Source organism: Carcharodon carcharias, chromosome 18 (genome assembly GCF_017639515.1).
Source record: "Carcharodon carcharias isolate sCarCar2 chromosome 18, sCarCar2.pri, whole genome shotgun sequence".
Taxonomy (NCBI): domain Eukaryota; kingdom Metazoa; phylum Chordata; class Chondrichthyes; order Lamniformes; family Lamnidae; genus Carcharodon; species Carcharodon carcharias.
The window spans coordinates 68,819,223-68,831,877 of record NC_054484.1 but is presented as its reverse complement, the minus strand read 5'-3'; the positions used below and the strand labels follow the sequence as shown (position 1 = coordinate 68,831,877).

Genomic DNA, 12,655 nt, shown 5'->3' with positions numbered 1-12,655 from the left:
CTGTTTCTTATCATACTTCCTTTTTATAGCTCTTTGCGAGCTGCTTTCACACCTTCTGCAGCTCTTTGGACCTTTCCTGTATGTCAAGATCTGTGCTATTTCTTGCATTTTTGTATGTTTTTTCTTTAGTTCATGTTGTCTGTTGACCTCTTTAGTTGCCCAAGTCTTTTTTGGCAAGTTGCTCTTGGTGATGGCAGCCATAGATTACAGACATCCTGACCCCTGTGTCACACAGTAAGTTGAAATATAGTGGATAAGAAATTTTGGGAATAGCTTAGTGTATTGGTTAATCTTATTTGATCAATCGGTATTGATTAAGAATCCTTATTGTTGACTTGGTACAGTTTTATTCAGCTGATTATTGTTATTAACAGAAATGTTATTACCAATTGCAATTAATACACTAAAATATAAATGTTCCTACCAATTACAAGTAACACTTAATGTACAATCTCAATATCTGTGCCTAGGATGGAAAGGTAATCAGTCTTCTTCTGATCACTGACACCGGCATCATAAATTGCCACAAGAACCTGGTCTGATTGTGGTGCTGGATTTTGCTTACATTGTGCCAAACATGCATTCAAACACAATTCCCCATCCTGCTCCATAATCGTATTTGACTATCATTTTACTGGAGAATCTGGAGGGATGATGATCCACCATCGCTACTGTAGTAGAGGAACTTAAGTTCCCCGCTGGTCTGATCATGGCCAGAGGTTCACTCACCTGAGCTAAAGTACATTTCTCTACTGCATCTGGATCTTATGGTGACCTGCAACTTCACTACCATCTTTCTACCTCGAAACTGATTCTGTACATCTGCTGGACCTTCATTTCCATAGAAATACCTCCACCAATGAGTTCTCTGTTATTTTACACCCAGATAGCTTCTGGACTTCACTCACTTGCCACACCTGTCTCTGAACTTGAATAGAAGTTCATGGTACTCCTTGCTGACTCCACTTTGTTTACATCAATTTTATTCCACCACAGGACCTCTGACTTTAACTCTGGTATCCTCTCCTATTGCCTCCTATCTATTCCCTGTTTACTGCTAAGTTTTTATTGTATCCTAATAATTGCTGTGTAACCAGACCAATGTAACTTGGGTTTACCTTGTGCCCATTCGAAAGTGTGTTTTTGGCGTGGTTATTAATCCAAGCCCATCTTTTCTATTTCCAGTATCTTCTTCCCTTTTTTAACTTCTTTTCTCTATACCTTTCCTAGACCCCGCTCTCCTTTCATTTCTCCTCTCTCAGGTACTCTGCCCTTCCAAAACCAATCTCAAAGGTTCAGTACTCATCAAACTTCCTACTTTCCTGCTGCCGTTCCAGGCTAGACTCCCTGTTAGGGTAGTCTAAAGCTTCGCTCTGTGCCTCTCTTGGCATCCTCTGAAGGGTCCTTCGAAGCACTTGGTGCTGCCTCATTGCAAAAGCAATCCCAACTATCCTATTCTACTCTCTCACCAAACGTCTTCCCCCAGCTCACCCACTGGGAGCTAATCTTGCTAATCTCCTTGCTCATTGACCCTTTGGACTCTACCGGTAGATCTGCAAGTTATGCCCCTCTCTGCATCTCCCACTAGAATGTCTGTTCGCTTGTGGACAAGGCCCTTGAATTGGTGAGCTCATTGTGAATGATTGCATTGAAATCATGGCCTTGGTGGAAATATTGCTGTGAGGCGATGACAACTTTCCTTTAAATGAAGCCTCTCTGCCTTCCTATACCTTCCACTACTTCCCTTGCCAAGATTGTCATGGTTGAAATGTGGCTCTTGTCACCAAACCACTGTGCCTTTGCACCTCTGGCACTTTTTCTTCCTTTGAGTATCTCACCTTGTTCCATCCACCTGACCTCTCATTTAAAATCCTTGTTCTGCACTGCCTACCCAAGTGCTATCAAAATGTTCTCACCAAGACACCTTCACTGCTTTCCTCCCTCAGCCTCTGCACTGTATGACTTCTCATCCTCAGTCATTTCAACTCACCGCGCACTATTTCCTCTGAGTTCACTGCCTTCTTTCATTCCTTAATCTCTCCTTCCATTTAAATTGCTGAATCCATATTCACAGTCACCCACTTGACTTGCCATCTCATGGGACTTTGCTACCTCAGAGTCATTTCTGATTACTACCTTGTATCACTCTCCATCCATGACCCCCTCCCAACTCTACCTCCAGTGTCCATCCCTGGAAAATCTTTCTCCCAAGCCACTTAAAACTACTTTCAAAATCCCAAGCCTTTGATTCTCCTTTCACCACAACATTTCTACAGCTACTGATTTGCTTAACTACACCCTCACCTCGACCTTTGATGCCACAGTGCCCACTGAAACCACTATAGTCTTTCAGCCTGACCATTCACCCTGGTACAGCCCTCATCTCTGCTGTGTTAAGTGCAAGTGATGCAGGCTTGAACAGATATGGCAGAGAACTGGATTAGCCATGCACCAGATCTGGCTGCACCATGTAAAGCACTGTCCTGCTCTTGTCTGCCCAAACAGCTCAGAATTCCAGGATTATCCTAGAATGCAAAGATAACTTGCCCTCCTTCCTGCTTCTTTTCTCTATTGCAAATGATCTTCTTAAGCTCCTTTTTTTCTGTCTCCTCTGCTCTCACTGCCAACAATTCGTGTAAGGAACTCATGGACCTTTTTCCCGCTCAGACTGAGACCATGTGAACAGCTGCCTCTGCCTCTTCCCTCGCCTCCCCTTGCCCATATATTGTTAATAGTTCTCTTTCTTCAGGAGTTGTTCCTCTTTTCTTCAAATCTGCTGTCATTACCCCTCTCTTCAAAAAGAACCAACCAGTGGCCCCACAGTCCTTGCAAATTACCATCCCATCGCCAATCTCCTCTTCTTCTCCATAGTCCTTGAATGTGTTGTTTTAAATCCATGTCCACGTCTCCCAAAATCCCTCCAATCAAGTTTCCATCCCTACCACAGCACCTTTTATCAAAGTCATAGATGACATCCTATGTGGCTGTGACAAAGAAAAACTTTTCTTCCTTTTCCTCTTCCCTCTCCATCTTTGACATAGCTGACTGCACTATCTTTCTCCAAAGCCTCTCTGCCATCATCCAGCTGGAATTGCACTTGTCTGGATCCATGCATTCTTATTTATCTAATTGTAGTCAGAGTATCATTTGCAATGGCTTCTCTTCCTGTTCCCATGCTGTTACCTCTGTTGTCCTCCAAAGATCTGTCCATGGCCCTCTGCTATTTCTCATCTGCATGTTGACCCTTAGTGACATCATTCGAAAGCACATCATTAGTTTTCACAGGTATGCAGACGGCACCCAGCTGTACCTCAATGCCACCTCTCTCAACTCCCTCAGTGCTTCTAAATTATCAAATTGCTTGTCTGACATCCTGTACTGATGATCAAAAAATTCCTCCAATTAATTATTGGGAAGACCAATGCCATTGTCTGCTGCATACTCTGTTCCCTTGCTACCTACTCCACCCCTCTCCCTGGCAACTATCTGAGACTGAAACTGACTGTTTGCAACCTTGGTGTCATATTTCACCCCGAGACGAGATCTCAACCAAATATCTGTGCCATCACTAAGACCCATCTATTTCCACCAAATTACAACACCTGACTCTGTTCCTACCTCAGCTCCTCTGCTGATTTGATTCCTATAGACTATTGCAAAGCCCTCCTGACCGGCCCCTCTCATGCTATCCTCGATAAACTTGAAATCATCTAAAACTCTGCTGCCCATGTCCCATTCATCTGTGCTCGTTAATCTGCGTTGACTCCTGGTCAAGCAATTTTAACGTTCTCTCCCTTGTTTTCAATCCCTCCATGGCTTCATCACTTCTATCATTGTAATTTAGAACTATTTAGACTATTTAGAAGCACACTAGTGTGCTTGCACACGAACAGGGGAGAGACCTCATCCTGAGTGAGACACAGCCAGAGTGAGTGTGGGTATTGGCATTTGGGTTTACAGTGGGAATTGAACTGACAAGTCTTTCTCTTTAATTTCTCTTTAGTTTTTGTAAGTTCAGTAGTCTAGTTAAAAGGTTGGTAAGGTAGCTGACTGTGTGACAGTAAACTGTCAATCATCTGAAGCCTGATTAGGGCCTGAAGAGGTGTTGATTACTATTTGAAGATTAACTAGTGTGAGTCATCTCAGCTCACCTCAGCTCTATTTAAGAAAGGGACTATTTAGAAGCACATTACAGTGTGCTTGCACATGAACAGGGGAGAAACCTCATCCTGAGTGAGACACAGCCAGAGTGAGTATGGGTATTGGCAGTTTGGTGCACAGTGGGAAGAGGTGCTCTTTGCATTTTTCTTTGCTATCCAACTTCTTAAATCTTCAGAGAGTGGTCTTGCCCTACTGCAGCAGTAGAGGCTGCAAGGGAAAGGAATGACTGGTACGTAGTGGGTAAGGTCAGGTAAGTATTTACTGCTTTTATCGCTTATAGTTTAAGGTCTTTTTGTGGTTTATAGTTTGTATATTCTGTAGTAACGAGGATCAGGAAAGAAGGGCCCTAGAATAATTGATTTAAAAGGTTTAATTTAAAGGGATAAGTCATGGCAGGAGAGCTCAAAGCCGTGGTGTGCTCCTCACGCTCCATGTGGGAAGCCGGGAACATTTCCAGTGCCCGGGACCAGCATGTGTGCAGGAAGTGTGTCCAGCTGCAGCTCCTGGAAGCTCGGGTTTCAGAGCTGGAACGGTGGCTGGGAACGCTGTGGAGCATCCGCGAATCTGAGAGCATTGTGGATAGCATGCTTAGAGAGGTAGTCACACCGCAGCTGAAGGGACTTGAGGAAGGAAGGGAGTGAGTGACCACCAGGCAGTCCAAGAGAAACAGGCAGGTAGTTCAGGAGTTCCCTGGGGTCCCGCTCACAAATCTGTATTCCATTTTGGAGGCTGATGAGGGTGCTGGTTCCTCCAGGGAGTGCAGACAGAGCCAAGCTCCTGGCATCACAAGCAGCCTGTCTGTACAGGAGGGGAGGAAGAGCAATGGTAATAGGAGATTCTATAGTCAGAGGAACAGATAGGTGCTTCTGTGGCCATCAATGTGACTCCAAGAAGGTGTGTTGCCTCCCTGGTGCCAGGGCCCGGGATGTCACTGAACGGCTGCAGGGCATCCTGAGGGGGGAGGGTGATAAGGCAGAGATCATGGTACATGTTGGTACCAATGACATAAGTAGAAAGAGGGATGAGGTCTTGCATCAAGAATTCAGGGAGTTAAGCAGTAGACTACAAAGCAAGACCTCTTGGGTTGTAATCTCTGGATTACTCCCAGTGCCATGTGCTAGTGAGCTCAGAAATAGGAGAATAGCACAGATGAATACGTGGCTTCAGAGTTGGTGCAGGAGGGCGGGTTTTAGATTCCTGGATCACTGGGACGGTCTACATCTGAACCAGAGCGGGACTAACATCCTTGCAGACGGCTTTGCTAGTGCTACTGGAAGGAGTTTAAATTAATTCGGCAAGGGGAGGGGACACAGAGTGTTAGAAGAATAGGGACACATCATAATACAATAAAACAATCAAGTCAGAGGGAGTACAGCTGCATTAAGTTTCAAGGGAGTAAGGCAAGGCTGGATGGCCTCTGCTTTAATGCCAGGAGTATTACAGGTAAAACAGATGAATTAAGGGTGAGGATTGACACGTGGAATTGTGATATAGTAGCCATCACAGAGACGTGGTTGAGGGAGGGGCAGGATTGGCAGCTCAGCATTCCGGGATATAGAATCTTCAGGCGAGGCAGGGGAGGGGATAACAGAGGAGGAGGCATCGCATTATTAGTTAAGGAGTCAGTTACTGCAGTAAGGAGAGATGATATTTTGGAGGGGGCATGGAATGAAGCTTTGTGGGTAGAGCTTAGGAATAAAAAAGGGGTAGCCACATTGTTAGGTGTTTATTATAGACCCTCAGATAGTCAGCAGGAAACTGAGGAGCAAATATGTGCACAATTTGCAGAGATGTGTAAAAACAATAACAATAGGGTAATTATATTAAGTGATTTCAACTTTCTCAACATTAATTGGGATAGACGTAATGTTAAGGGCTTGGATGGAGTGGATTTCTTGAAATGCGTACAGGAGAACTTTCTGGGTCAATGTGTAGAGGGTCCAACAAGGGACTGCGCAGTGCTGGACCTAATTCTGGGGAATGAAGCCAGACAGGCAGCTGGGGAGGTGGTGGGGGAGCAATTTAGTGATAGCGACCAGAACATGGTACAACTTAAAACAAAAACAGAATTACCTGGAAAAACTCAGCAGGTTTGGCAGCATCGGCGGAGAAGAAAAGAGTTGACGTTTCAAGTCCTCATGACCCTTCGACAGAACTTGAGTTCGAGTCCAAGAAAGAGTTGAAATATAAGCTGGTTTAAGGTGTGTGTGGGGTGGGGGGGGCGCGCGGAGAGAGAGAGAGAGAGAAGTGGAGGGGGTTGGTGTGGTTGTAGGGACAAACAAGCAGTGATAGAAGCAGATCATCAAAAGATGTCACCAATAATAATGGTACAATTTCAGCTTGTTATGGACAAAGAAATAGACAAGTTGCAAAAAACTGTTTTGGATTGGGGGAGAGCGGATTTTTAGTAAAGTAAGGCAAGATCTGGCCAAGGTAGACTGGGAACAGCTACTTGTGTTGAAATCTACAGAGGAGCAGTGGGGGGTGTTCAGAAAGAGAATGGGGAGGTTACAGGCTCAACGTGTTCCTTCTAGGGCGATAGGAAGGAGTAACAAGCCCAGAGAACCATGGATGACCAGAGATATTCAGGATACGATGAGAAGGAAAAGAGAGGCTTTTAGCAGGTACAAGGGAAGCAAATCAGTGGAGGCATTAGTGGAGTAAAGAAAGTGCAGGGTGGAGCTTAAGAAAGCAATTAGGAGAGCAAAGAGGGGATATCAGAAAGCTCTGGCTGGTAAAAGTAGGGAAAATCCCAAGATATTCTATGAGTATATGAATGGGAAGAGGATAAACAGGGAAAGAGTCGGGCCCATTAAGGACCACGGGGGCAATCTACGGGTGGAGCCAGAGGATATTGGTAGAGTGTTGAACGAATACTTCACCCAAGAGAATGAGGATAAAGGTTTCATACTTGGGGAGAGAGACTGTTAGGCTCTTAAGCAAATTGATATAGGGAGTGACAAGGTATTGGAGGTGTTGGCAGATTTAAAAGTGGACAAATCTCCAGGTCTGGATGATTTGTGTCCCAGACTGCTGAGGGAAGCAAGGGAGGAGATCGCAGGGGCTGTGACCCAAATTTTTAATTCCTCTCTGGCCACAGGGGAGGTGCCAGAGGACTGGAGAACAGCTAATGTGGTTCTGCTATTTAAGTAGGGTTGTAGAGATAAGCCAGGGAACTACAGACCAGTGACTCTCACGTCAGTGGCAGGGAAACTATTGGAGACAATTCTGAAGGAGAGAATCTATCTCCACTTGGAGAGGCAGGGATTGATCAGGGATATTCAGCATGGCTATGTCAGAGGAATGTAGTTTATATGGATTTCAGCAAAGCTTTTGACAAGGTCCCACATGGGAAACTTATAAAGAAGGCAAATGCATATGGGTAATTTGATAAGGTGGATTCAAAATTGGCTTAATTGTAGGAGACAGAGGGTGATGACAGAAGGATGGTTTAGTGATTGGAAATCATTATCCAGTGGAGTACCACAAGGATCTGTGCTGGGTCCCCTATTATCTGTCATTTATATATACGACAGAGATGACTATGTGGGGGGTAGGATTAGTAAGTTTGCGGATGATACAAAGATTGGCCGGGTGGTTAACAGTGAGGTTGAGTGTCTTGGCCTATAGGAAGATATAGATGGGATGGTCAAATGGGCAGATAAGTGGCAGATGGAATTTAACCCTGAAAAGTGTGAGGTGATACACTTTGGAAAGAGTAATTTGACAAGGAAGTATTCAATGAACGGCTTGGCACTAGGAAGTTCTGAGGAACAAAGGGACCTTGGCGTGTGTGTCCATAGATCTCTGAAGGCAGAGGGGCATGTTAGTGGGGTGGTGAAAAAGGCACATGGGACACTTGCTTTTATCAATCGAGGCATAGATTACAAAAGTAGGGAGATCATGTTGGATTTTTATAGAACCTTGGTGAGGCCACAGCTGGAGTACTGTGTGCAATTCTGGTTGCCACATTATAGGAAGGATGTGATTGCACTGGAGTGGGTGCAGAGGAGATTCACCAGGATGCTGCCTGTGATGAAGCATTTAAGTTATGAAGAGAGGTTGGATAGACTTGGGTTGTTTTCGTTGGAGCAGAGAAGACTGAGGAGTGACCTGATTGAGGTGTACAAAATTATGAGGGGCATGGACAGGGTGGATAGGGAGCAGCTGTTCCCCTTAGTTGAAGAGTCAGTCACAAGGGGGCATAAGTTCAAGGTGAGGGGCAGGAGGTTTGGGGGGATGTGAGGAAAAGCTTTTTTACCCAGAGGATGCTGATGGGCTGGAAAACACTGCCTGGGAGGGTGGTGGACGCCGCTTGCCTCACATCCTTTAAAAAGTACCTGGATGAGCACTTGACATGTCATAACATTCAAGGCTATGGGCCAAGTGCTGGTTAATGGGATTAGGTAGGTAGGTCAGGTATTTCTCACGTGTCGGTGCAGACTCAATGGGCCGAAGGGCCTCTTCTGCACTGAATTTTTGTGATTCTGTGAATTTCCTCCAACCCTATAATCCTGAGATATCTGCGCTTATCTGGTTCTGGGCTCTTAAGCATCGCTGATTTTGGTGGCTGTGCCTTCAGCTGCCTCGGCCTCAAGCTCTGGAATTTCTTCCCTAAACTTCTCCATCTTTCTTTCCTCCTTAAAGATGGCCTTTAAAACCAAACTCTCTTTACCAAGCTTATGGCCATCACCTTATATTTCCTTATGTGGCTCAGTGTCAAATTCTATTGCATAAGACTCCTGTGAAACATCTTGGAACATTTATTTACACTAAAGGTGCTAAATAAATGCAAGTTGTTATTGTTGATCTCACCCAGCAATATAGTTGATCCTTACAATTATAAAGCCAACAGTCATGAGAAGTACAGAGAGCAGACCTTGAATTGATATCATGCCAGGCATCCCTATCTTCTCGTGCAAACTGCTGGGTTGGGAGTTTGCAATTACAGAACTAGTGGTTATTTTAGTTGTTAATACAAAATACTTATTTCTTTCCTAACTTAGCAATTTTTCTGTAGTTGATCCAGTCAGGTTTCTGATCAACTAGATGTTTCTGGCGGTGGATTTAGTGATGGTAATGCCATTGAATGTCAGTGGAAGATGGTTAGATTCTCTTTTGTTGAAAATGGTCATTGCCTGGCAATTGTGCGGCACAAATGTTGACCAGGTCTTTATGCATGTGGTTACAGACTGCAGCATTATCTGAAGAGCTGAGAATTGAACACTCTGCAATCATCAGCGAATATTCCCACTCATTTACTTTTGCTGGAAGCGACATACGTTCATACACAGTTACTCGTTAATTGCAAATAAAAGGAATATGTTCATGCTTTGCATCTTTGTTGAATTACCTGAGAGCTTGGGGACCCTTTGAGTCTTCATTGCTTTCCCCATGGCAATGCCTCGGCCAACCAGAGTCAACTTGCCAATCAATCAGCATCCTTTTCTCCTATAGTTTAAATTGTTGTGCTCATTTGAAATTTGGCATTCTTGTGTTTGTCCTGATGTATGCAAAATGAAAAGCTGCAGCAATAATCTGTGATTTTTCAATCTCTTTTCACCAATAATCTGTCATTTGATCTCGTAACTGATAGTCAAACTGTAGGCAGCAGCGCTGTCTTGCAGCAGTGCTTGACAGCATAGAATTGGTTGCCAATGTATAGTAATGCAGACAACATGTAGCTGCCGACAACAATTTGTGCTGTTTAGCTCTCTGATAACAAATGGCCTTAATATTCTGCAGATTTCAAACAACATGCAGTATTCCCCATCCCCAGGGTTCACCTAATTTTCAGATAATGCACTTTTGCTCCCCAGTTCTTGGATAACACACCATGGTAGCAATTCCCAGAATTCAAAAAACATAAAAGTACACATACTCAGCTAATTTCAGGTAACAAACAAGCAGTGCAGCGCTTTCCACAGTTCAGACAATGCATGGCACCAAAACTTGAGATACTAGCAGACAGCTGACCACAGTACATGTGGATTTTGAACATAAACTTTGGCACCAGTTATGCTTGAGTTATTTGGAAGAACTGCATTACAGTTTAAACTCACTGTGCCGATGTAACAATTTAGTTTTGGACTGCTGAAGTTTAGACAATGTTCAGGTATTTAAAACAGTACTGCATTGTCACTTGGTGCATTTTAATAAAATAACTGACAACAACCTTGACTTAAGCAAATAAAGTTAATAGTTCATCCTTTGATTACAGTTCATTATATTGTCATCTTTTTAGTCAACATGTTGACTAAAATTCAGCTCCTTTAAATGGAAAAAGCTGCAGAAGTGGAATAGAATGCTTGGTTCAATCCTGCATCAGGTTTGCTTACAATAACTACATTTCAGAAACAATTCATTGGATATGAAATAATTTGGGATATCCTGGGGACATAAAAGAGACTTTATAAATGATTATTAATTTTTTTGTTTATGCTTGTAACTACGCATACTATTGCTAATAAGGTGGTTTTGTCCAGTTTTAGTTTCTATTTTGTGTTGTAGGATCTGGATACACCCCACTAGAAGATGATGAAGATGTTAATGCAAATGAAGCACGTTACGCTAGATATGAAGGTGAATGGTTTGTTCACATGTTAATAAATAACTTAAAAGGAGTTGAGTCCTTTTCAGTTCACAGCGATCATACTGGTTCTAATGTGCACCGACTGACTTGAATCTGTCAGTTGAAAAGCTCACCAAATTTCCTTTAACCTAATAATGAAAGATCCATTTAATACCATGCCATTGACTTCTAATACAGTATTCAGCTTGCCTTCTTGCAGTCAGTTAACTGTGAAGCACAAGACATTTTAGAAATGTCCTTACCTTCCTCTCTGACAGGAACTTGTACTTTCTCTCTTTGTAAATCCTTTCTATACTGGCTCCACTGATTCCCTAATACTGGATTCCTACGGCAATCTTCAGCCTTGTGATAGTTACTTCAGTCACTAACTAACCCTAATACTGGGCAACTCCTCAGCCCATGACAAATGCCCATTGACTGGCAATGTCGTGCAAATGCTAACTTCCTAGCAAGTGCTTGACTCCTTGCATGTGCTCTCCTGGCATGTGCCCTGCTCCTAACTCTTTAACTCTCCCTACAACTGCCGCTCCCCCAGTAAGTGTCCTGTGATATGTGCCAACCTTGGCAACTGCAAAGACCTCAGTGATGCATTTCTATTTTTATCCCTTTTTGCAGGTAGCATTGCAGCATTTGGCCCAAGCATGTGCACTTGGGTCAACATAACTAATGACTTCTAACCCAATATTTACAAATCTTTACCAATGGGAAGAGTTCTCCTAACATCCCCACAATAATCTAACCTTAACTCGTATCTCTTAACTGGAGGTCCATGGAACATTCTCGGCCCAAGACCATTCTTTTAGCCATTCAGCTTTGCAGCCTTGGTGTCCCTACTAACTGCTAAACTACAACTTGTATCTCTGATCGTAAGCCTTGGATCATCTAGTCCTCAGGTTACCTTCCCGGCCAGCATTGTAGCTTTGGCTTCTTTTTACTATTAAGCTAGACTCGATAGAGCAAACATGTCCTAGCTATAACTTCAGTTCATTCCCAAAGCACTCATTTGTTCTTTCTTAAAGCTACATCACAGTATTTGGCACTTAGAGAGATGCCACTTAAGACTCTCTTTACAGCATACCCCAAAATTCAAGAATCATCCCAATAAGACTTTTTCGCCAAGCTGATGTACAGTTTAATTTGATAAGTTAAGCCATATTAATTACATAAATGTGCCAATGAGGTGAAGTCTAACAATATGTACTGACAAATAAACATAATTTTATAACATAATTCACAAATTCAAAAGTACATATCACTACAAATTAAATCTTTAACATGGAAACCTTAAATCTCTGAGTAATATTGTTAGCTGCATAAATCATTTTATCCATCAGCTAATCACAGGGTAAGAAAATATTAAAATATTTGTTGTAAAAGGAACAGTTATAAAATTGACTGAAACAATAAACAGCATTTATACGACAATATATAATGTATAAGGGTGCATAGAGATATCCTTAAAATATATTTTAAAAAGTTTTTCACCAATATAGAATCATTGAATACACCTTTATCAAAAAAAGTTTTATCTGAGACCTGACCTCCATAATTCAATGAGATAACTGTCTGATCCCATTAAACAATGCACTGTAGGGGTTGTATATATTCCAAATAACATGAAGTTGAGAGGTATAATAGTCTTCTGACATCCAAGGTATCTGCATGTTAAAACAATTACTAATTATTTGTGTTAAATTGGACTTTATCATTTAGTCAATTAGATATCGAGGTTGGCTGATGATGTTATTGCACACATTGCCAGTATGATTGTTTAAACATTGCTTTTGGAAAATTGCAATGTTTTGACAGCTAATAGCTGTGATAGATTATAGCATGACCATTCATTCAGTGGTTAACTTGTTTGGCAGCTTTATGCATGCAAGCAAGAATTAATGTAAAATT

The 12,655-nt window shown here is 42.6% G+C and overlaps 1 protein-coding gene across 4 annotated transcripts in view; it reads left to right on the top strand.

The window, feature by feature from the left end:
* Positions 1-12,655, top strand: part of srpx (sushi-repeat containing protein X-linked) — an 89,956-nt gene that overhangs the window by 17,228 nt on the left and 60,073 nt on the right. For 3 of the 4 annotated variants that reach the window (XM_041211149.1, XM_041211146.1, XM_041211148.1), the window contains one exon: positions 10,672-10,743. The exons of the other annotated variant lie outside the window; for it this stretch is intronic. In XM_041211149.1, coding sequence (XP_041067083.1) covers positions 10,672-10,743 — 72 coding nt within the window. The remainder of the gene's footprint in view (positions 1-10,671; positions 10,744-12,655) is intronic. 4 annotated transcript variants of the gene reach the window in all.